Genomic DNA, 22582 nt, shown 5'->3' with positions numbered 1-22582 from the left:
TGCTGGCACACACACAGAGGCGTTTTCAGAAAGTAACTGTTTTTCGTTTGCAGTTATATTTTTCCAGAAATGAGCTACTTTATTTATCTGCTCCTGAGTTTAGTGTGTGATGTGTTTGATGTGTGGTGTTAGAGACTATTGCTGGATGTCAGTGGAAACAACTTTTAAGAGAATCAGGACAAACAGAATATGGGAATATAGTGTCAGCAGAGTAGAACAGTCAGTCAGGTGTGACTACACCTCCTTATATTTCTACACTCAGTGACATTTAATTAACAATGATGGTAACCTTGTTTGTGTGTTAAATAAGCCCAGACCAGTGTTTCATTATTAGTCAGTTTTGAATACACTGATTGTAGTACAAATTTGATATTTTTTGAGTTAATTGGTGAAGGTGTGCTCTCTAACAACTCCAACATTTTTGCGACTTCTGTCTGTCCACTTCAGTAGTGTAATTCTTTAACAATGCTGAGTGAAGCGAAGCTAAAGGGTTTAGGGTGGCTGGTAGGCATAATGAAGAGGCATCATTAAGTGGTGCTACTAAGAAAAAGGAGGTTTCAGTTCATTTCTCATGTGAGAGATCTTGTGCTGTCTTAAAACGCTAGGAGTTTACACGTGTGTGATATTTTGCAGTTTTAAAAAAATTGCAGGTTTGAGTAAAAGAGTGTGACTGCAAAAGTTTCTGATGCTCATTTTCTTTGGAGCTTCACTGAGTTGGATGTGCTGAAAATCATAACTGGCATGTTCTAATTTCCTTGATGACACTGAAGGTCATGAAGATGGCATCAGAGAATAACCACCAGTCTGTACACTCCTCTCCGACTCCAGGCTGGGAACACGAAGGCTTTGTTGTTGATTTAGGAATGCAGGATTGGTCCGTGAAGGGATTTGAGCATAGGTAGACATTACAATTGGGGATTCTGCTTGATTGTGCAAACAGTGAACTTTCTAAATCCCAACATGCAACCATTGTTCTACAGTTACACGCCACAGAGCGCTATAAATGTATTACTTACACGTGGCTTTGAATAAGTATATTAAACAATTTTTCACTTGTTTTTTTATTAAAACCCATAGCTTTGCACAACACTGACAGACGTGGTTTGGGACAGATCAGTAGTTTCTGGAGGTCTCATAAGCATCAGGGAAGGGGAGAGAGCTGTGTCCAGAGCCTACCACTAGGGGCAGGATTCCAGCATTGGGGACCACATTCCAGGCCAGGGTCAGGGTGACGTTCTTATTGGCCCTGATTGTGGAAACAAGCACAGATAAAACCAATTATATGCACAGTCTTTAAAATGTTTGTAATTGAATGTCACTAACAATTGGCTAGCAGGACTGAGACAATTGCAACCTGTAAACAGTCTGTTTTTACAGCGATAGTTTTCTGTTGATTGGCACATTATTACTAATTACCATTCAATGTAAATGATCTTGCATAATAAGTTACACAGAAAAAGAACAAACAAAACCAACTTCCGCTCTGCATGATAAACAATACATTAATGCAATTATACGGTGATACGCAAAAAAACCTTCAGATTAATGCCATCTCAAGAGCAAGTAACTCAGAATTTGTCCCAGATGTGCTTATTTTGTGCTACACAAATTTATACTACAATTATTAATGGCGACATCACAGCACACTATATGGAAAGGCTTACAATTTTAGTACATCAAATACATTTAAGAGAAACGGCAGTATAATCTGTCTGCAAAGTAGCCCTTACTTTAAGTTACTTATTTACACTAATTTGCACTAAAGTGTATTGAGTATTCCTGCAATGATCAAAATCTAGTGCTGTGCTATTGTGCATTTGCATTCCTTGTGCGATATGCTGACTGCTTACAGTTTTCCATGCGGTAAGCAGATTTTTATTCATATGATGCTGGTAGTGATATTTACTCTTTATGCCGATCTGAATGAATGGCAATACCTCAAACCGTTGCCATCATCGAAGAAGAAGTATTTGGATTTCATGTCCTTCAGCTCCAGCCTTGTGTTCTCGCCCCTTAGAAGAATCTTATCCCATAATACCACCTGGTTCAGGACCTAAGACACACACACAACATTTAACATAAAAACAGTTGCATGATTATGTACTAAAAACACACGCACACGCACACACATACACTCTAAAGCAGACAGCTAGACTGGCTCCAACGCTGGGGACTTACGTTACTTCTGGTTGCATATTCAGCAGACAGGTAGAGAAACAGCTGCTTCACATTCCAGTCAAATATTGGCTCCAGATGTAAGAGACAGTCATGGTGAAGACAACGTGAGCACAGGGACACACCGCACTACTAAAGACAGACATGCACCGCAGGGGATACAGCCACAGCCCTACTGGTGCAAGGAGGGGTCTCCGAGAAACCTTCACAACGGAGGCAGCTCGGGGAGCCCGTTTCCCGACGTACGTCAGAACTACTCGAGCGGGTGTTTGCTCGCCTCTGGTCTGAATGCGCGCCCACTCTTTGCCCATTGGTGGCGCACCGTTTTACTTTACGGGTCTGCGCATTTTAAACGGTGTCTATAGTGGTGATTTGAAGGGGGCACATCAATGTCCACAGCCTGGAGCCACAACGGGTTTCACGTTAACAAGATGACCAGGTGCTAGCGTGCAGTCGTTACTAACGTCACGTGCGCAAAAGGATATCGGCAGAAAGGTCAAACGTCACGAAGCCCAAATCGCTCCTCTCTCTTGGACCCGTGAAGTCGTCCACGTTTTTCCTGGAGCACAGAGACACACACAGGTGTAATAATCTCTCACACACACACACACACACACACACACACACACACACACACACACACACACACACACACACACACACACACACACACACGACTCACAGCACGACCCTGGAGACGCGGACGTCCACCGGCACACGCCTGTCCTTCAGCGCGGTGGTGAGGAAGCAGCCGAACGTCAGCGCGGCCATCACGCTGAGCGAGAAGGCGAACAGGGAGTTGGCGCGGGACAGCACCGTGTTCATGATGCAGACACACACACACACACAGAGAGAGAGAGAGAGAGAGAGCCTAAACACAGCTGCTGCAAAAACCTCGACGAGCTACCCGGCAGGAAGGCTGACAGGGGTTGTAGAACTCGGAAGTGCATCTCCTTCCTGGTTTAAGGTCGGAAGAGGTTACACTGCCACCTAGTGGCGGGGCGACGGCATTTCCGCCGCTTCTAATGCCACCGTTTAAACGCAGAGTCTGTTTTCCACGCCAGTCTTTTGATAGTGCTTGGTCACGCCTGTAAGAACGTCGTAATTCCAGCTCTTTCACCAGTTTCACCAGTTTCTCCCTTGCAGTGGCGAGACCAGTTTTCAGTGTATTTATTGGACAAATAAAACGAGCGTTTCGACACCTTGGCCTTCACCAGCACGTTCGTGGTCTTTGTCACCGTGCCTCTCCTCACCGCAGATTCTTTTTTTTTTTTTTTTTTTGTGCATCCAGCACTTCAGAAACATTTTTGCAGGAGAGTAGCCCGTTTATTTATTTTTATCTCCGTGCAGGCATGTAAACCGATAACAACGCCACCACTGCCCTGCCATTAGACAAGTGGTCTGTTTTTCTCCCGTCTCCACAACGACAAAGCCAGTTGCCGTGCCTCTTGTAAGTGGCCTGTTTTTCCAGTGTGGAGAGTACAGCTGCCTTATCTGGGTCTTGCTCCAGGTCCAGTTGGCAGCGCTGGGCGGACGAAGGGGGAGGCAGTGCTGGGGGACTGGGCCAGCCTGCCATCTGATCCCTGTCAACACATCACAGGCTGACCGTCGTTCCAAAACACGGTCAGCATAGAGAGCTCTCGGCAGCGATGAGCAGCGTCCTGGAGGATCGGCCGTTTGGCTCGCGCTACACCAACGTCTACCTCTCCATTTTCGTCCTCTTCTGCTTCAAGCTGTTTGTGAAGATTAGCTTGAACATCCTTACACACTTCTACGTTGTCAAGGGGAACCGCAAGGAAGCGGCCCGTATCGCAGCTGAGTTCTACGATTTTGGCCAAGGGCACAGTAAGCAAGCTTGGTTTGTGAGCAAGAGCTTTGGGCGGTGGGATGTGGCCTGGGCCACCTGAGAGTTTAGTTCAGGATGATGTGACTACCTACTGCTCTTCATAGTATAGATGTGTGTGTGTCGCTCACATACAGCTCTAGAGTGGTGCCGTGAATCTCTTCCACTAGCTGTCCCTGTAAGGCCTTGGGAGTGGAGCAGCAAAAACTGCATGGAGTCCACGCAGCGAACAAAGCTGTGGCTGTTAGGGTTGTTGGGGGGGTAGAAGACACGGCACCTGCCTACGCGCTGCGATCCTACATAGACCGCTTCTCCTTCCGTCTCATTCCCGCTGCGATCCTACATAGACCGCTTCTCCTTCCGTCTCATTCCCGCTGCGATCCTACATAGACCGCTTCTCCTTCCGTCTCATTCCCGCTGCGATCCTACATAGACCGCTTCTCCTTCCGTCTCATTCGCGCTGCGATCCTACATAGACCGCTTCTCCTTCCGTCTCATTCGCGCTGCGATCCTACATAGACCGCTTCTCCTTCCGTCTCATTCGCGCTGCGATCCTACATAGACCGCTTCTCCTTCCGTTTCATTCGCGCTGCGATCCTACATAGACCGCTTCTCCTTCCGTCTCATTCGCGCTGCGATCCTACATAGACCGCTTCTCCTTCCGTCTCATTCGCGCTGCGATCCTACATACAGCGTTTCATATTCCATCCAAAATGCTCCTTAGCTTACTAGCCAAAACTGAAGCCTAAACCATGAATAAGCATATTTCATACTTATTATACCATTTTATTCATTTATTTTTAAATGCTTTCATTATACGTTTTTGCTACATAACTAATTCATAAGCAACATTCTAATATCTCTACGCCCCCTAACATTCTTCATAAATAACCTTAAATTGTTTCAAAGGAAGAACCACACACTATTCTATGCTGTTTATTTACATTTATTTAAAGCTCTTCAATATTCATCAGAATGCCTCGTTTCTGAAAATATGGTTTATTCTAGGTATGCAGAACACACCAAGTTCACTTTAATGCAGTTAATTTTGCGATGATGTATTAACCTTATTACCATTACCCTTACAGCCCATAATAGTCCTGATAATTTTGATATAAGAACGTTCCGAATAAAACTGTTTAAAATCCGAGGGTTGCAGACATTTACCCGAAGCTGTTGGAAAAGGCAGAGCGGTTATTTAGAGAACGCACAGGCCGTCCAGATATGTCGTTAGTCTCTTACAATACGCAGCGTACACACACACTCTCACTCTCTAATAGCGGAAAACTTCACTCTAACGCGAGGAATCCAGGCGCCCGGAATGCGGAGTTAATTCCGGCGCAGGCAGCGCTCGCCGCGAGCCGCAAATAGAGCGGTCATGCCATCCGCGCGCCCTCCCAGCCTGGCCCGTGCACGCTCGCGCTCCCAAACCACAACAAGCCCGGCGACCAATCGGCGCGCGGGTCCTCTTGTCACGCACGCTACCCTGCGAATCTGATGCAAACATGCGCGAGGTTTCTAGCGGAGATCTCGAGCACTCAGAAAATGCGAAGAAGAAGAAGAAAAGGAAGCGAGAGGACGATTATTTCCCGGCTAGAAAGAAGTCTCGCTGGGGCATTTTAACAAGTCAGAGTGAGTAGAGCCGTACGCAGGAGGTGGGCGTTTTGCACGCGAGAAATGCATGGGCATACGCTTGCTAGTTTGAAGAGGGAGCGTGCCAGGTGATTATCTGAGCATGCACGAGCGGGCCCAATCGCGAGCCTAGTGGATTAGAGTGGCGTCAGGTAGGAGCGTGTTCGTTACGTAATAGAAGCGCCGCGCACGCGCTTGCTCTTATTGCACGCGTGGCATTTATTAGCGTATATGTGGACTGGCACCAGGGTTTGATAGGTTAGATCATTAAAAAAACAAAATACAAAAAAAACTTTTGATTGTCAGAACATTTCAACATTATTCTGAACTATGGTCATGTCCTGTACAACATAAGAAACGACCCAGAGAAAAGTTCTATTAAAATACCTATTTAAAATACCTAATTAAAAAAGTTAATTAAATGTTAATTAAATACCTATGTTATTGCTGTATTCAGTGATCAAAGTAGCTTATTAGTTTGTCTTTGTGATAATTTCAGAGATCTGTTTAATTTCAGAGAGGCAGAATTGTGCCTGGCAGTTATCACCATTGTAGCTTTGCACTGCTGTCAGACTGGAGCATGGTTAGGGTGGAAACATCCGGTCATGCAGCAGTGAACAGTGCAGGCATTTAACAGCTGAAGGACACCTGACTGCTCTCTGGGCATGCTGGACCTGGACTGACAGTGCCTGGCTCGACAGTTTACTGTTGTCAACACACATTCACACAGTGGAGAGAGAGAGAAAAAAACCTAGTATTTGGTCAAGTTTTCATCTGTAGATTTCACACACATCAGTACACACTTAACACTGAGCGGAGCAGTGCTGTGGCTCAAGTGTTTTGGCTTGCTTCCAGGACCTGAACAGCCAGTCAGCCCAGTCCCCCAGAGCACACTTCTGGAGCCGGAGCTGTGGCAGAAGACCTGGCAGCCCTGCGCTAACTTTAGAGACGACTAAATCACGACATTCAAACCTTTCTCACTAAATCGGCTTACACGGTACACACAGTACGTGCCCCAACACCCCCAGCAGTGTCGTTATTATAACTATAGTATGTCTCATAAGTCACAGAACGTCAACAGTGGCTAGGGCCTCTCACGGAGCAGGAGTTCGGACTTTACTCCTGAGGGCACACGCGAGGAACGTTGGGTTAAACGTTCATGAACCGCCTTGTTGAGGAGCGGAACATCCAGAATTCCCAGTGCTGCTAGGCAACCATCCATGGAGGAACACTAGCACTGACCAGAGCAGCTTTCACTCTGAGTCCGGAAGGAGTTGGATATGTTAGGCCTCTTAATGTTGCTGGCGATCACTTCTGATTGGACATCCGGGACATCTGTGCCCATCAGCTCAGTGAGAAGATAATGGAAAGCCTCCGTTGGGGGGCGTCTATTTTGTGTACAAGAAAAACAACGCCATTAACTGTGTTAGCAGGGGGCCAGTAAGTGTTTAGTGGGTGTCCAGCAGGGCTCACTGCATGAGTCTTCTCCCTTCCTCTGTGCCAGTCCCCACAGTGCCGTAGCGGAGGGTATCTGCAGTCTTAGCCCCCCTGGCTGGCCTAGACGCCACTGCTGTCTTGGATCTCAGTGGTCCGAGGCCTCGTTGAGATGACGGCAATCCTTTCGTTGGCAGGCTTGTCATGTCATACTCATATCAGTGGCTGGATGTACCCTGGGGAGACGGAGACCTGGGTGCGTACAGCGATTGAACCTCTTTTTCTTCAGCCTCTTTTCCTAGAGCGTGGCGAGGCGGGGTTGCGTGGGGTTGGTATTCCTGTTGCATGGGGGAATGTTCCAGATGACTGCACTGCTGTGTGGATCTCTTTTCTATATATAGCCCCTGTCGGAGGGGACGAATACGTGGGGAATATTACAGATTCAATAATGTGAAGCTAATGCTGAGAGACGGGTTGTTGACGTTGTGGTTGCTGTGTTTTAATGACGCGGCTTTTTAGTCCTCAAGGGCGGCATGAAGAGCTTATGTTAGGCCCACTAATGCGATTTGTGTGGCGCGGTTATTATATGTGTGTATAGGAGGGTGTTAATGACACTAATTAATCAAACACGCAGAACGTCTTTCCAGTACACCAAACAGTAACGTTTGTGCTCGAAGAAATGTTCCTTAAGCTTCTTTAAGCCTTTAATTGCTTGTAAAGGGAATTAACTGATAGCTAAAGCTGCACACTCGTGCTGTTTTCGCACAGACAGTATAAAATATTTATAAAATAGCAACATTTCTGGCTGTGTTTCATAAATCAGCGTCATGTTTCTAGCTGGGCCTGCACAGTGCTTTGGCTGCAACAACCAGGTCATGTGAATCTGTTCCGTGGTGGGCAGCTGGCCTTCTTCACTAACACCCAGCTCCAGATCTCCTCTGAAGCCCATGCCAGTGAACAGTGTTAGGAATTGTTCTAGACATCCAGCCATACACGCAACCACATGCATACACACACACCCACACACATGCAGGAAAGAATGGCCAACTGCTATGTGAATTATATAATAAAAAAAGTTGGTATAAAACCAAAATTATTTGTGGTTGATTTTTATCTGAGTTTAGAAACAGGGTTACTCAGTCACTTAAGCTGTGTGAACTATGTGTACAGTCTGACATTTAATGTGTGTGTGTGTGTGTGTGTGTGTTTTATAGGCTCATGGGCAGATCGATCTCCACTCCATGAAGCTGCAAGCCAAGGTCGGCTGCTGGCTCTAAGGACCCTTCTGTCACAGGTGCACACGCACACACGCACGCACGCACACACAAATTTTCCTTTATAATGACCTGAGGAGAATATGGCCTTTTCTCCATGTAGGGTTACAATGCAAACATCCTCACCATTGATCATGTGACCCCGCTCCACGAGGCGTGTCTGGGAGATCATGTGGCCTGTGCCAGGGCTCTTATTGAGGCGGGTGCTAACGTAAGTCCCTTACTGACACTGCTGCTCCAGTCGTCTGCAGCGCTGTTCTCGATCAAGCTCACTGGTACCTGCATGAATTCCTGTGTGTGCAGGCTTGAGTTTTTAGCTTGCTCTTTTTTGGTGCTTTTGCAACTTATATAACACAAAACAACATATATATGTATGTTGTCTGTGTGTGTGTGTGTGTGTGTGTGTGTGTGTGTGTGTGTGCGTGCGCGCGTGTGTGTGTGTCTGTGTGTGTGTGTGTGTGTGTGTGTTTGTGTGTGTGCGCGCGCGCGTGTGTGTGTGTGTGTCTGTGTGTGTGTGTGTGTGCGCGCGCGCGTGTGTGTGTGTGTCTGTGTGTGTGTGCGTCCGTGCGCGCGCGCGCGCGCGTGTGTGTGTGCGCGCGCGTGTGTGCGTGCATGCGTGTGTGTGCGCGCGCGTGTGTGTGTGTGCGCGCGCACGTGTGTGTGTGTGTGTGTGTGTGTGTGTGTGTGTGTGTGCGCGCTAGGTGAACGCCACCACCATTGATGGAGTTACTCCTCTGTTCAATGCCTGTTCGGCGGGCAGTGCTCCATGTACAGAGGTGCTTTTGGAGCATGGTGCCAATCCCCAGCCTGGCATATGCCAACCCTCGCCCATTCATGAGGCCAGTGGCAAAGGTGAGCATGGGGCGGAGCCACACCGGGCACACCTGGACCCAGATGAACCAGTGTGCAAACGCCTTTTGGGAACGGTTATGTAATGTGCTGGCTTTTCTGATGTGGGCGTTCAGCTGGGAAACAGTGATGTGAGCCAGTGAGGCCAGTCAGGTCATAAGAAGCAGTAATGAAACATTTTAAATAAAGGTTTGTTTTATGGTTATGGAGAAATGTATGTAACATCTCCGAGATGACGACCCGAAGTGAATTAATGTAGACAGCGTGTATGTCGCTGCGTTTTTCTGTGCTTATCTGTGCTTCCCTTGCTCTGCTGTTTTTCCCATCATGCTCTGCTTCTCTGTGCTCAGGATGGAGCACTTGCGTGGAGGCTCTCATAGCGTGGGGGGCAGATGTTGACTACAACATCCCCCACCTAGGAACACCCCTCTACATCGCCTGTATCTCGCAAGAGCTAGAGTGTACTCGGACACTTCTAGACGGAGGTCAGTTGTGATGATGATGACCATAACGATTATTACCACTACTGCTGTTGTTATTATTATTATTGTATTATTATTACATTAGGGATTACATAAAGGCCTAGCAAACATTCACCCCTCTATTAAATGCACTTGCCGTACTAATAGAGAAACCATAAACCATCACGTCACAAGCTTTTCATGGGGATTGCAAGGTAGAGACCCTCCTTCTCCAGTGTTTGGTGAATTAAGTCTCTGACCCAGCTCCTCCAAACGCACTTTGCAGTGATCTTATTTCACCACTGATATAATAGTGGCATACCCAGTCGCTAAGGTCACACAAATCCCCACTGGCACCGTTAATGCAGTTCCACCATAACAACAATAATAAGGATGCTTTTTTATGATAATTCACCGTTTATGTAAAGTTCAACCTCAAACACCTACAGAATAAAACATAACTAATAAAGTCAAAACCATTGTAGCGACATAATTTCAATAAAGAACACTTTTAAGAAAAAAGAAAACAACTCAAGAGGCTGTTTCAGAAGCTCTCAGTATGCACAGATGTCTCTGGCTGCAGGGAGGGGCTGTGTGGATGTGGGAGTGGCTCTGTGGATGTGGGAGGTGCTCTCTGGGTGTGGGAGGGGCTCTGTGGAGCTCTGGGAACACAGAGGAGGCAGTTGGTATTTGGATCTAAGGCTCTACAGCCAGATAAAAATTGCCTTCACACCATCTGGTGCATACCCATGAATGTACTGAAAGATCATTCCTGTACAGCTTTAAACACAGTGAAGCGTGTTGGTAAGAAGTGCAGTAAGGAGGACATGACATTCCACTTGTAGACAAGCATAGCCTTGAGATGTTTTTTACATGACTGCACAACTGTGTGAGCTGAAAAGGTGATGGGATGGCAAACCTCTGCATGTGATATGCATTGCCAACCAGAAGACCCCTTTTACCTACATTTAGTTGCAGGAAGCTTCATCCAGGTCTTTGTGAGATCTCATTGAGATCTCAGTCGCCACTGTACAACGAAACGTGAGCTTTGCTTCAGTTATACTATGTGTGGCTAAGACCTTCTTGTTGGACAAGAATGTCCATCTGTGGTACACAGTGATCAGATGTGACAAAAGCCAGTCATGCACACTAAGCTGGAGTGAGTGGAGTCCATGCTACTAATAAACTACAATTCCCAGGTGCCAATGTGCAGAAGGGTCGATTCCTGGAAACACCCCTCCATGCAGCGGCGCAGAAGGACAGCCCGGATATCATCAAAGTGCTGCTGGAATTCGGTGCCAACGTGAACGCTCGCAACCTGGAGCTGCAGAGACCAGTGGAGACAGCGCCCCCTGGCAGCACAGCAGAGGGTGTGCTACTTCTATATGAAGGTGGGAGCAGGGATCAGAATCCTGTCCTCTTGTTTGACTCTCTAAGCTCTGTGTTTGAACTGGTTAAGACCTTCATGGATTTACAGCAGTTTGTAGAAGTTGCGTTTAGAGTTTTTAGAGATTACAGATTGAGATTACAAATGGCCAAATGCTCTGTCTACTACCCACAACATGGGGGCATAAAAACATAGCCATTGGGGAGCACGCATAGGTTGTTTGTTTATTTTGCACATATATTTTAATATGTGCTCATCTGTCAGAATGTGGATGTGTGTTGCTGTGTCTTTCTGTTTGAGTTTGTAAACGCACTCACTATTGCATCCCTGCTGTTTTAACATTGCTTACCTGTGAGTGTGTGTTGAGTCCCCTCCACTGCAGGTGTGTGTTGAGTCCCCTCCCCTGCAGGTGAGTGTGTTCTCCCTGTTTTCCAATGTATTTTAGAATATACCCACACTGCCCTGTGCAGGGCCACACTGCAAGGCTGCAGAAGGCCATATCCCACTTTTTTATGCCTTTATTCAAGTATTTCAGTTTAAGAGTCGAAAGCAAACTTAAAGTATTGTGGGACTACAGAATTTTGTCACTGTGTTCTGGCCATATCTGTGGTGCGACTAAATGCCCATGAAGGTCTTAAAGAGTAAAGATTTAACTATGAAAAAGTCTTTTGTGTGTGTGTGTGTGTGGCTCCTAGCTTGGTTCATGTTCATACTCCAAACCTACCAGGTTCTCTTTACCAGAGTAATCTCAGAATGACCTCTCGTGTGTGTGTGTGTGTGTGTGTGTGTGTGTGTGTGTGTGTGTAGCAACCCCACGCTCTCTAAGCCAGCTATGCAGGCTGAGGATCAGAGAGTATCTCGGGCGGTCCAGACTGCACCTCATACCCCAGCTCAGACTGCCCACCCTGCTCCAGAGGTTCCTGCAGTACAGATAGACCTCTCCCCTCCTCTCCTCTCCTCACCTCCTCTCCTCTCCTCTCCTCTCCTCACCTCCTCTCCTCTCCTCTCCTCTCCTCTCCTCTCCTCTCCTCACCTCTCCTCACCTCTCCTCTCCTCTCCTCTCCTCTCCTCACCTCTCCTCTCCTCTCCTCTCCTCTCCTCTCCTCTCCTCACCTCTCCTCTCCTCTCCTCTCCTCTCCTCACCTCTCCTCACCTCTCCTCTCCTCTCCTCTCCTCTCCTCTCCTCACCTCTCCTCTCCTCACCTCACCTCCTCTCCTCTCCTCTCCTCTCCTCACCTCCTCTCCTCTCCTCACCTCTCCTCACCTCTCCTCTCCTCACCTCTCCTCTCCTCTCCTCTCCTCACCTCACCTCTCCTCTCCTCACCTCACCTCTCCTCACCTCTCCTCTCCTCTCCTCACCTCTCCTCACCTCTCCTCACCTCTCCTCTCCTCTCCTCACCTCTCCTCTCCTCTCCTCTCCTCACCTCTCCTCTCCTCACCTCCTCACCTCTCCGCTCCTCACCTCCTCACACTCTTTATCTGCTCATTTAAGTGCATTTATTAAACTTTCTTTGCAAACATACATACACACAGGATTATTTTAATTAGTTTCTAGTTCTTTTCACTAGAAGTTATTTTAAATGTTGAGTTTGTAACAAACATGAATGTAATATCTTTACTGAATGTAATATCTCTTTGATTAAAATGTATGTCCTAATTTTATAAAACCCCATTTACAGACAGTTCTGGAAGGTCAGATGTGCAAAATGGCAGTACTGGAACAGAGATTTCTGGCCTCTGCTTTTGGACGATAGTTAATAATTACATGTCAGTGTCAGTATTCCAGTATCTTTTTTTTGTTCTGATCTCTCTGTATAACCAGATGTATTCAATCCGCTGAGCTAGTGGACAATCTGTAGAGCACTTCACCAAACTGGAACGTATCAAAAAAGTTCTCCACAGAAATAAAGAAACCATGGGAATGTTTCACAACTGATCTGCTCTTTTTACACTGGTGTGTTTAGCAAGTGTGTTGGGGTGATGTATGGAAGAGGGAGATATATGACTACTGCGTATCCACGACGATGGCTGCGTGTAAAGCAGGTTTGATGAAAGTGTTTCATGTTTGACCACTGGGAGCAGCTTGGAGGGCAAATTTAAACGAGATAGTTGGCTTTATGAATCCCAATGGTTGTGTGGGTTAGTAAAATGCAGAGTGACTTAGAGAATATCCACCATTTAAAACAAACAAACAAATAGAAGCAGAAGCATACTGGGCATGATCATTTTATTAAGAATCACTGGAGAATGACCACAAGTCAACGCGGGGGTGCTGTTTGCCTCGGCTGCTACGAGACGAGCACGACGCGTTCCAGCAGACCTTCCTCCTCTCTGCTTGCACACAGTTTCCTCGTAATAGCGTCATAAAAAAATAAATACATTAAATGAGTTTCATATTTTTGTATGTGCCGCACCTAGTGACTCGGACAGCGTTTAAACAGATGGATGCTGTACCCTGTTCAACTGTGGAATTTGAAGTAGATTAGGACAAAGAAATATTCAAAGAAAGAAATAAGTACAGTTCACAGTGCAAGTGTTGATCTCTAAAGATGTGCTGAAGTCAAACCAATGTCTCATAAATAATCGGAATTGTTTTTCAACCACATAGATGATATTTAAGTAAACTGGGTGTAAGAAGAGTTTAGGTTACACTTGCAGGTCGCGATTCTCTGAACACATTATTTCCTGTCTAAGAGATTCTACTATAGGTTTTACTGTTGCTTTGTTTCAATACTAATTTAAGGCACACACTCTAGACCCCTGACTATCAGCAAAGTCCATCCCTTTTATCCACTTCATACAGGAATGGTCTCCTCTCATGTGAGATCTTTCTGTGGGTTACAGCATCTTAACATATTGCCTAAGTTCTCAGTGATTGTAAATGGGTCTTGACTGCAATAGTTATTACAACACTAAATAATAAACAGTAATAAAGTTGTAAGGAGCTTGGGAGATGTACATAATTCTAAAACAAAAGTCCCTGAATGAAAAGCAGCATTCTTAAAAAATAAATGTAAATGTTTTATTCCTAAATTTTTAATGTGCTAAAGCTCAGTTTTTGGTTCTACTGAAATAAAATGCAGATTTTTGCCTCAGCAGCTGATCACAAGAGCAACTAAAACACAAAGAGTCTCGTCTAAGAACCACATCAATTTAAAAAAATCTACACCATGCAGCAAGCAGGTCTGCCTGCAGATGATCCGTGCCATGTCCACCAATAAGTGCTAGAGAAAACTCTAGAAAACATTTACACCCTTTTCCTAAGTACAGTGTACCTGTAATGTCTAGAATTAAGTAAAGTCAAAGCTAAACCACAACAAACAGAATGAACAACAACAACAACAACAAAAAACCTAACATCAGTTCCACTTTAAAACCGGCACGGGTGGCACCTGATTCCATTTGGACTGACGGTGATATTAAAATGCTGGTTAGTGCAGACATATTCCAACAACACCAACACCAACACATGAAATGGCTAAACCTCAGAAAGTGTGGTCTGAATCACAGTTAATGTCATTATGGCCCTCTCCAAAAGAGTGCATGTTCTCCCCTAGAGAACAGAGATGTGTAGCCCCTGTGTTAAACACTACTGTCCTCGTCCTACTGGACTGAATACTGTCCCCACTCTTTTGCGTTTCTGAGTGCGTGTGTGTGGGTGTGTGCTTAGAAGGGGTTGAGGTGTATACCCGTCCCCAGAGGAGAGAAAGGGTTCACCTTGGCCCACATCAACCCATCATTGAGCGAAATTGCCGACTTGTCATCCTCCAGGAAGAACACTGGTCCCTGTCAATCAAAAAAAGAACACTTGTACCCATCAATCGAAAAAAGAACACTGGTGCCTGTCAATCAAAAAAAGAACCCTTGTACCCATCAATCAAAAAAAGAACACTGGTGGCTGTCAATCAAAAAAAGAACACTTGTACCCATCAATCAAAAAAAAGAACACTTGTACCCATCAATCAAAAAAGGAACACTTGCACCCATCAATCAAAAAAAGAACAGGTGTACCTGTCAATAAAAAAAAACACTGGTGCCTATCAATAAAAAAAACCCACAAAACACTGGTGCCTGTCAATCAAAAAAAGAACACTGGCCCCTGTCAAGCAAAAATGTGTATTTGTGCATATATGTATGCGTGTGTGTGTGTGTGTGTGTGTGCGTGTGTGTATTTGTGCATGTATTTGTGAGTGTATTTTGTGAGTGTGTGCCTTGCCTGTATCCTGAGACCAGTAAAACAGGAGATCTGCACGTCTGAGTGGCTGGGCAGGTTGGAGCCCGTGACATAGTCTGGGCCCTGTGGTCCCCTTGCAGGCTCCTCCCCCATTCTTCTGAGCAGGTGGCTAAACTCCACCCTCTGGGCCTCGGTGGGACACATGTACGGAGGGTCCTCTGCTCCTCTGGGTGTGACACACAAACCTTTAGGCCTGAGGGCCCCTGCAATTCCACTCAGCATTTTCCTTCAGGGCTTATACTACAGATCTCTAATTCCCAAACAAATCCTTTAACTTAACAATATTCGTCACCAGCCAGCCTGAACATACGCTGTTCCTAAAACTATGAAAGTAATTCCTTTAAAATATATCCAAATATCTTTTTTGTGCAAAGTAACAATTCTCAGGAAAATCCTTATTTGGTCAGTAGTGTAAAATATGACCCTTATTTACTGTGATCCAAATAGGCTGTCAAGTGTAAACATTTAGATTAACACTGCAGGAGGTCTTATTGCGTGTACTGGTGTTAGTGGTGAAGATACTACTGAAACTCAAGACGAACTCAAAATTGATAAAAACATGACCAGTTGGCTGAATGAACTGTATGTAATTGTGTGTGTGTTTGTGTATGTAATGAAGTGTTTGTGTGTGTTTTATGCATGTGAGCTTGTGTGCTTTTGTATGCAATTGTGTTCATGTGTGAGCACGTCCGTGTATGTGATTGTACTTATGTGTACTTATGTGTGTGTGTGTGAGTGTGAGTGTGTCACTGACTTGTTGTGTGAGTGTGTGTGTGTGTGTGTGTCACTGACTTGTTGTGTGAGTGTGTGTGTGTGTGAGTGTGTGTGTGAGTGTCACTGACTTGTTGTGTGAGTGTGTGTGTGTGTGTGTGTGTGAGTGTGTGTGTGAGTGTGAGTGTGTGTGTGTCACTGACTTGTTGTGTGAGTGTGTGTGTGTGTGAGTGTGTGTGTGTCACTGACTTGTTGTGTGAGTGTGTACAGGCTCTCCAGGCTTCCAGCTCCACTGACAGCTGTTCAATCTGTAGGGGCACAGCCACCTCTCTCCTCTTCAACAGCTGACTGGGATAGACAGACACACAGACAGACACACAGACAGGCAGTCAGACAGACAGACACACATAGACAGTCAGACAGACAGACACACATACAGGCAGTCAGACAGACAGACACACATACAGACAGGCAGTCAGACAGACACACACACATACAGACAGTCAGACAGACAGACACACAGACAGGCAGTCAGACAGACACACAGACAGGCAGTCAGACAGACACACATAGACAGTCAGAGACACACAGACAGACAGTCAGACAGACAGACACACAGACAGACAGTCAGACAGACAGACACACAGACAGGCAGTCAGACAGACAGACACACAGACAGGCAGTCAGACAGACACACACACAGACAGGCAGTCAGACAGACACACACACACACAGACAGGCAGTCAGACAGACAGACACACACACATACAGGCAGTCAGACAGACAGACACACACACATACAGGCAGTCAGACAGACAGACACACACACATACAGGCAGTCAGACAGACAGACACACACACAGGCAGTCAGACAGACACACACATACAGACAGTCAGACAGACAGACACACAGACAGGCAGTCAGACAGACACACACACAGACAGTCAGACAGAGACACACAGACAGGCAGTCAGACAGACACACATACATACAGACAGTCAGACAGACAGACAGGCAGTCAGACAGACAGACACACACACACACACAGACAGTCAGACAGACAGACACACACATACAGACAGTCAGACAGACAGACAGACAGACAGACAGTCAGACGGACAGACACACAGACAGGCAGTCAGACAGACACACACACATACAGACAGTCAGACAGACACACACATACAGACAGTCAGACAGACACACACATACAGACAGTCAGACACACAGACAGACAGGCAGTCAGACAGACACACATACATACAGACAGTCAGACAGACAGACAGGCAGTCAGACAGACAGACACACACACACATACAGACAGTCAGACAGACAGACACACACATACAGACAGTCAGACAGACAGACAGACAGACAGACAGTCAGACGGACAGACACCGTGGAGAGAGAGTGCGGAAAAAAAGCAGGAACAAAAAACATAATAGTCAATGACTGAGAAAGACAAAGTACCAAAATGGTGTGAGAGAATGACAGTTGGAGGGGGGATATGATGTTGGGAAGGGGTGAGGTTGGGGTAAGAGGGAGGAGCTAGAGTGAGGGGGTGGGGTTTGCTTGTGGGTGGTTGGGGACAGGCTGAGGGGTGGGGGTTAGGGTGAGTAGATGGGGTTGGGTTTTTGGTATGTAAAACCTTTCCTTCAAATGCCATGTCAGCTTAGAGACAACATAGTTGACAAAGGAGCAGTTCCCACTGGGTTAAATGTAACATACTCCGAGCGGCACTTGGGTATTACACTGTAGCTCTACCACCAAAAGGCATCCAGTCAAGAGTCACAAACTGACCATTAATATACTATGGTCTTGTTAAATACAGTGGGCCAGATTCATAAAAGCCGACGGTACCCGTGCTATGCTACGCAAATGTGCAGCATGGTATTTAAATCCTATTCATTAAGTTACCATGGCGATAAGTTGTGCACTATGGTCAACTCACTGCTGTGGCAAATTCCTCTGTGTGCCGAGGTGAAAGCCAATCAAAATCAACATGCAAATGAAGCTATGCATAGTAACGAGTTATGCCAAGAGACAGACTGACTAACCCCAGTCGTGAGACCAGTGCTGGAAACTGCCAGCTACATAAGGGCATAATGCATTTGTGGCTTTCAGACAGGCACTGCATGGTGATTTCAGTGACAAAACATCGTTAGAAAAAAGATGATCGAATTCACCTTGGCTTCTTACTGATCCAGACAAGTTCAGGTGGTGTTTTTGGCGGTGTGGTATGAACTCCTAATGTCATATGTGATTGAGAAGAGAACCGTATATCAAGCAACTGGTAAAATATGCTAGCAATCGACATTTATGAACGAGGAAACATGTACTGCTCACCATTACCTGTTAGTGTCACGTTAAATCTCGTACTGGATTTCATGAATTTGGCCCATGATCTGGTAAGTGTAGTTCTACAGACAGGGGAGATTGGAGCTACCACTCTAGTTGAAGGCTGGCAGAAGATCAGACCCTTACCTGGTGTACTCGTACAGGGCTGGGACTATACTGGAGTACTGTCTCCCGATGGCCAGCAGTGCCCCGACATAGCCACAGAGAATGAGCAGCTCATTACAGTGCCTAAGAGTGCGCACACACACGCACGCACACACGCACATGCACATGCACACACACACAGTTGGACCTAATGAGCTAACACACAGGAAGCCTGTCCCAATAGAGCACTCAGTGATTATACTGACTGGTCATACTGAGGATGTTGCGTGTCCCTGTTTAACACACTTACTCACTGCACTTGGTCAGAAGGAGGCGATCAGTCCTGATGTAGCTCAGGAGGTTCAGGACAGGATAGATGGAGTCCACGTTCCAGTCAGGACAGCTCAGCTGCTCTGTGAGGACAGACAGGAGTCAAAAAAGCAGAGCAAACCTAATACGCTAACGTAGCTGGCCACTCACAAACCACTCTTATTAACCGCCCCCCCCCCTCTCTTTTAAACAGGCATGCACGCACGCACGCACACACACACGCACACACACCTCCTATCCTATGCTCCCGCTCACCTTTTATGAACGCGAGGCCGATGGGTAGAGACTTTTCGGGTTCGGGGCTAAGCAGGTAGTACTTCACGGCCTCGTAGACGTCTCCCTCGCTGCTCGCGATCTCTGCCAGCGCTTTGCACTCCTCCAAGCCTGGCAAACCACACTAGAGGACGAGGCATGAACCATGTTCACATGGTACTGGAACACGTGACCACTTATCAGTCCCAGGTTAAAGAGCTTAAGTGTCCTTAAAATTAACTTTTAGTTAAGAATTATAATGACCAACACTTAACTGATCTTGCATAAACAGTAGTAGAGGAGTTCTGTTTTACACTGACCTAATGTACACGATGTCTAGATTTCTTGCAAAACACATGACTGAAAGTTGACTGAATTGACTCAAATTATCTGTCAAAAAGTCTGTGTAATGAGACCTTCTAACAACTAAAAGCAAATGTGAGTGAAGATGTTTATTTGAGCGCACAAACAACAGGAAAGAGTCCAAAAACAGTCCAAACTTCAGATGAGGAGGCAGATAGGGATTCAGATGTGGGCAAAACCAGTGACAAAGCAAGGCAAAGTTCACTGTTAGGACATTAGGGCAGTGTTTGGTGCTAAGAGTGTTATGGCATAAGGGCAGTGTTTGGTGCTAAGAGTGTTATGGCATAAGGGCAGTGTTTGGTGCTAAGAGTGTTATGGCATAAGGGCAGTGTTTGGCGTTATGAGAGTGTTATGGCACAAGGGCAGTGTTTGGCGTTATGAGAGTGTTATGGCATAAGGGCAGTGTTTGGTGTAATGAGAGTGTTATGACATAAGGGCAGTGTTTGGTGTAATGAGAGTGTTATAGCATAAGGGCAGTGTTTGGCGTTATGAGAGTGTTATGGCATAAGGGCAGTGTTTGGCGTTATGAGAGTGTTATGGCATAAGGGCAGTGTTTGGTGTAATGAGAGTGTTATGGCATAAGGGCACTGTTTGGTGTTATGAGAGTGTTATAGCATAAGGGCAGTGTTTGGCATTATGAGAGTGTTTTGGCATAAGGGCAGTGTTTGGTGTAATGAGAGTGTTATGGCATAAGGGCAGTGTTTGGTTTTGGCTAAGTGTCACCTTTTCATGCAGGTCATTTATTTCGGCTGAGCTGCCAGGATAGAAGGCACACAGCTTGGCTAAGAGCAGCTCACTACCAGGGACCATCAACAGGAGCCTTGAAGCTAGATCCCTGCAGGGAAACAGCACACCTCCGGTCTGTTAGGTCCACGGGCGGAACACACACACAATAAACAGAGTTTTAAGTCTCTCTGCGTGTGTACGCATATGTGTGTGTTTTTGTGCACATATGCACATGTACATCTGTGGGCATATGTGTGTTTGTGCGTGTTTGTGTGTGTGTGTGTGTGTGTGTGTGTGTGTGTGTGTGTGTTTGACAAAGAGAGTGGTTTGTCAATAATCCATGTGCTACTGCCAGTTCATCTCTACTGCAATGTCTACCATAGTAAATATAAATGATTAACCCTGTAAAACATTACTGTAGTTACTATTAATTAATTTGCTATAGTTTATTTCTATCACCCCAAATGTATATATTGTATACCATGGTGAATGTGGAAAATCGACTAATTTAAGTCATTCTAATATATTACTCAGTGTTATGCAGTTTGATATGCATTATGTATCATAAGAATATTATAGACATGAAAACCATTTCACAAAATCACAAATTCAGAATTTTGCAGGCTCTTATCTACAAGTGCACTGGTCTTGCAGATTAAATGCAGATTACTGTGTGACTGATTTCATAAAGAAAATGTCAAATTTCCAAAAGAAAAAGCTGTAAAAAGTTAAATAATGCAGCCTATGCAGACCACGAAACTGACAGGAGAGTAAGTACCAAACCAAAAGGTGGCGGGTAGGGAGAAGGGATACCTGTTTCCCACACATGGAAAGCTAGAGATAGATGGGGATGACAGAACAGAAGCAGTGAGATTTTAGTCACAGTCTTAAACACACCACACACACACACACACACACACACACACACACACATACACGCACGCACACACGCACGCACACACGCACGCACACACGCACGCACACACGCACGCACACACGCACGCACAATGATTTAAAACAAGTGTGGAACAATTGTGTATACTATGATGATTCAAAACATCTATGTGATCTGTGATTTGTCAGGAAGTGTGCACTGAGAAACCCTGCACTCTGGTGCGGGGCTGTTACACTTGAAAGATGGAGAAGTCTTCACACTGAAATGAACTTTAAGGCCAGTCTCTGTCAGAGTGAAACATTGCGACCAATCTGATCCCAGTGTGTGGGACTAATGCCTGAAGGTCATTGGAGAGAATCTGGATGTTTTCTGCATGATATCGTGAAGTGTTAAAATGACTATTCAAAGAGATAAGAGTGTGTAAGGACGTTAGCGGTGTAACAGTGTGTAAGGACATTAGAGGACGTTAGCGGTGTAACAGTGTGTGAGGACGTTAGCGGTGTAACAGTGTGTGAGGACGTTAGCGGTGTAACAGTGTGTGAGGACGTTAGCGGTGTAACAGTGTGTGAGGACGTTAGCGGTGTAACAGTGTGTGAGGACGTTAGTGGTGTAACAGTGTGTGAGGATGTTAGCAGTGTATTCTCATTTTAGCCTTAATAGCTCTTTGAAGTGCCTTGTGTATGAAAGGTTCTATATAAATTAACCTGCACTGGCGTGCATAATGAGTGGTGCATCTCTTTATCTATTACCCAGGAATCCATTATGATATCAACATAAAGTAAACTGATGTCAGATCAGTCAGTAGTTGGTGATGATGCAGCCAAACCCTCTTACCAGTGGAAAAAATATAGTAACGACATTATGATATTAATAATAAAACAGTACTCTGAATGATAATAAGTAAAACTGTTCTCAGACCAGTCTGTGTTGAATACGCAGTGGCTGACCTTACCATGTGGGCATGGTCATGTATTTTCTGGCCAGGATCTCCAGGACGTAGTGAGTGGCCCGACTGACAGAGTCTCCCAGAACAGTACCCACACACACTGCCAACTCCAGCTCATTACCCCGGATCAGACTGGCCATTGCCAGCTAAACACACACACACACACACACACACACACACACACACACACACACACCATAATTTAATTCAGAAATCATAAAACATTTTTATGTGGCTTGTTTTGGAATTTGAAATGAACCTGTGATACCGATAACTGGACAGGTTGAACCTGAAATGTTTCTAAGGATGTATGCCAGCATGGAGCTGTGGGTGTCAGGGTGGAGCTGAGTATGTCTGGGTGGAGCTGAGGGTGTCAGGGTGGAGCTGTGTGTAGGGATGGAGCTGCATGTAGGGATGGAGCTGCGTGTGTCAGGGTGGAGCTGCGTGTGTCAGGGTGGAGCTGCGTGTGTCAGGGTGGAGCTGCGTGTGTCAGGGTGGAGCTGCGTGTGTCAGGGTGGAGCTGCGTGTGTCAGGGTGGAGCTGCGTGTGTCAGGGTGGAGCTGCGTGTGTCAGGGTCGAGTCTGTACCTCTTTGTTGTCTACAGCCAGATGACAGCAGGCTGCCAGA

General features: G+C 45.9%; 3 protein-coding genes across 7 annotated transcripts in view; 1 reads left to right on the top strand and 2 right to left on the bottom strand.

Moving 5' to 3' along the window:
• Window positions 1-1029: 1029 nt before the first annotated feature.
• On the bottom strand, window positions 1030-3136 carry spcs3 (signal peptidase complex subunit 3). Its single transcript, XM_027020996.2, has 5 exons — window positions 2858-3136; window positions 2661-2734; window positions 2179-2255; window positions 1938-2053; window positions 1030-1246 (listed from the first exon to the last, which is right to left on the bottom strand). Exons 1-5 carry the CDS (start codon window positions 2998-3000, stop codon window positions 1114-1116), a joined length of 543 nt encoding a protein of 180 aa, XP_026876797.1. The 5' UTR covers window positions 3001-3136; the 3' UTR covers window positions 1030-1113.
• A 333-nt stretch (window positions 3137-3469) lies between these two features.
• Window positions 3470-12982, top strand: asb5b (ankyrin repeat and SOCS box containing 5b). 4 transcript variants are annotated; one of them, XM_027020991.2, is made up of 8 exons: window positions 3470-4020; window positions 8299-8378; window positions 8462-8569; window positions 9060-9210; window positions 9558-9692; window positions 10868-11059; window positions 11863-11971; window positions 12735-12982. In XM_027020991.2, the coding sequence occupies exons 1-8, from the start codon at window positions 3825-3827 to the stop codon at window positions 12811-12813; spliced, it is 1050 nt and encodes a 349-aa protein (XP_026876792.2). In that variant the 5' UTR covers window positions 3470-3824; the 3' UTR covers window positions 12814-12982. The 4 variants fall into 4 exon arrangements, with proteins under 4 accessions (XP_026876792.2, XP_026876793.2, XP_026876794.2 ...); XM_027020993.2 differs by lacking the exon at window positions 3470-4020 and adding an exon at window positions 5460-5650; XM_027020992.2 differs by lacking the exon at window positions 12735-12982 and having other exon boundaries at window positions 3471-4020; window positions 11863-12073.
• Window positions 12553-22582, bottom strand: part of wdr17 (WD repeat domain 17) — a 31679-nt gene continuing 21649 nt past the window's right edge. Inside the window, exons 21-30 of one of the 2 annotated variants that reach the window (XM_035531371.1) lie at window positions 22543-22582; window positions 21962-22101; window positions 20928-20948; window positions 20112-20223; window positions 19029-19170; window positions 18754-18856; window positions 18486-18587; window positions 16250-16348; window positions 15272-15455; window positions 12553-14841 (exon numbers count right to left, since the gene is read on the bottom strand). The exon at window positions 22543-22582 is cut by the window's right edge and continues 60 nt beyond it. In XM_035531371.1, the coding sequence (XP_035387264.1) occupies window positions 14722-14841; window positions 15272-15455; window positions 16250-16348; window positions 18486-18587; window positions 18754-18856; window positions 19029-19170; window positions 20112-20223; window positions 20928-20948; window positions 21962-22101; window positions 22543-22582 (1063 nt within the window). In that variant the 3' untranslated portion in view covers window positions 12553-14721. The remainder of the gene's footprint in view (window positions 14842-15271; window positions 15456-16249; window positions 16349-18485; window positions 18588-18753; window positions 18857-19028; window positions 19171-20111; window positions 20224-20927; window positions 20949-21961; window positions 22102-22542) is intronic. The other variant, XM_035531372.1, reaches the window with a different exon arrangement.

This window comes from Electrophorus electricus, chromosome 11 (genome assembly GCF_013358815.1).
Source record: "Electrophorus electricus isolate fEleEle1 chromosome 11, fEleEle1.pri, whole genome shotgun sequence".
NCBI lineage: Eukaryota > Metazoa > Chordata > Actinopteri > Gymnotiformes > Gymnotidae > Electrophorus > Electrophorus electricus.
The sequence above is the reverse complement of the archived record's forward strand: the minus strand, read 5'-3'. Positions and strand labels throughout refer to the sequence as shown.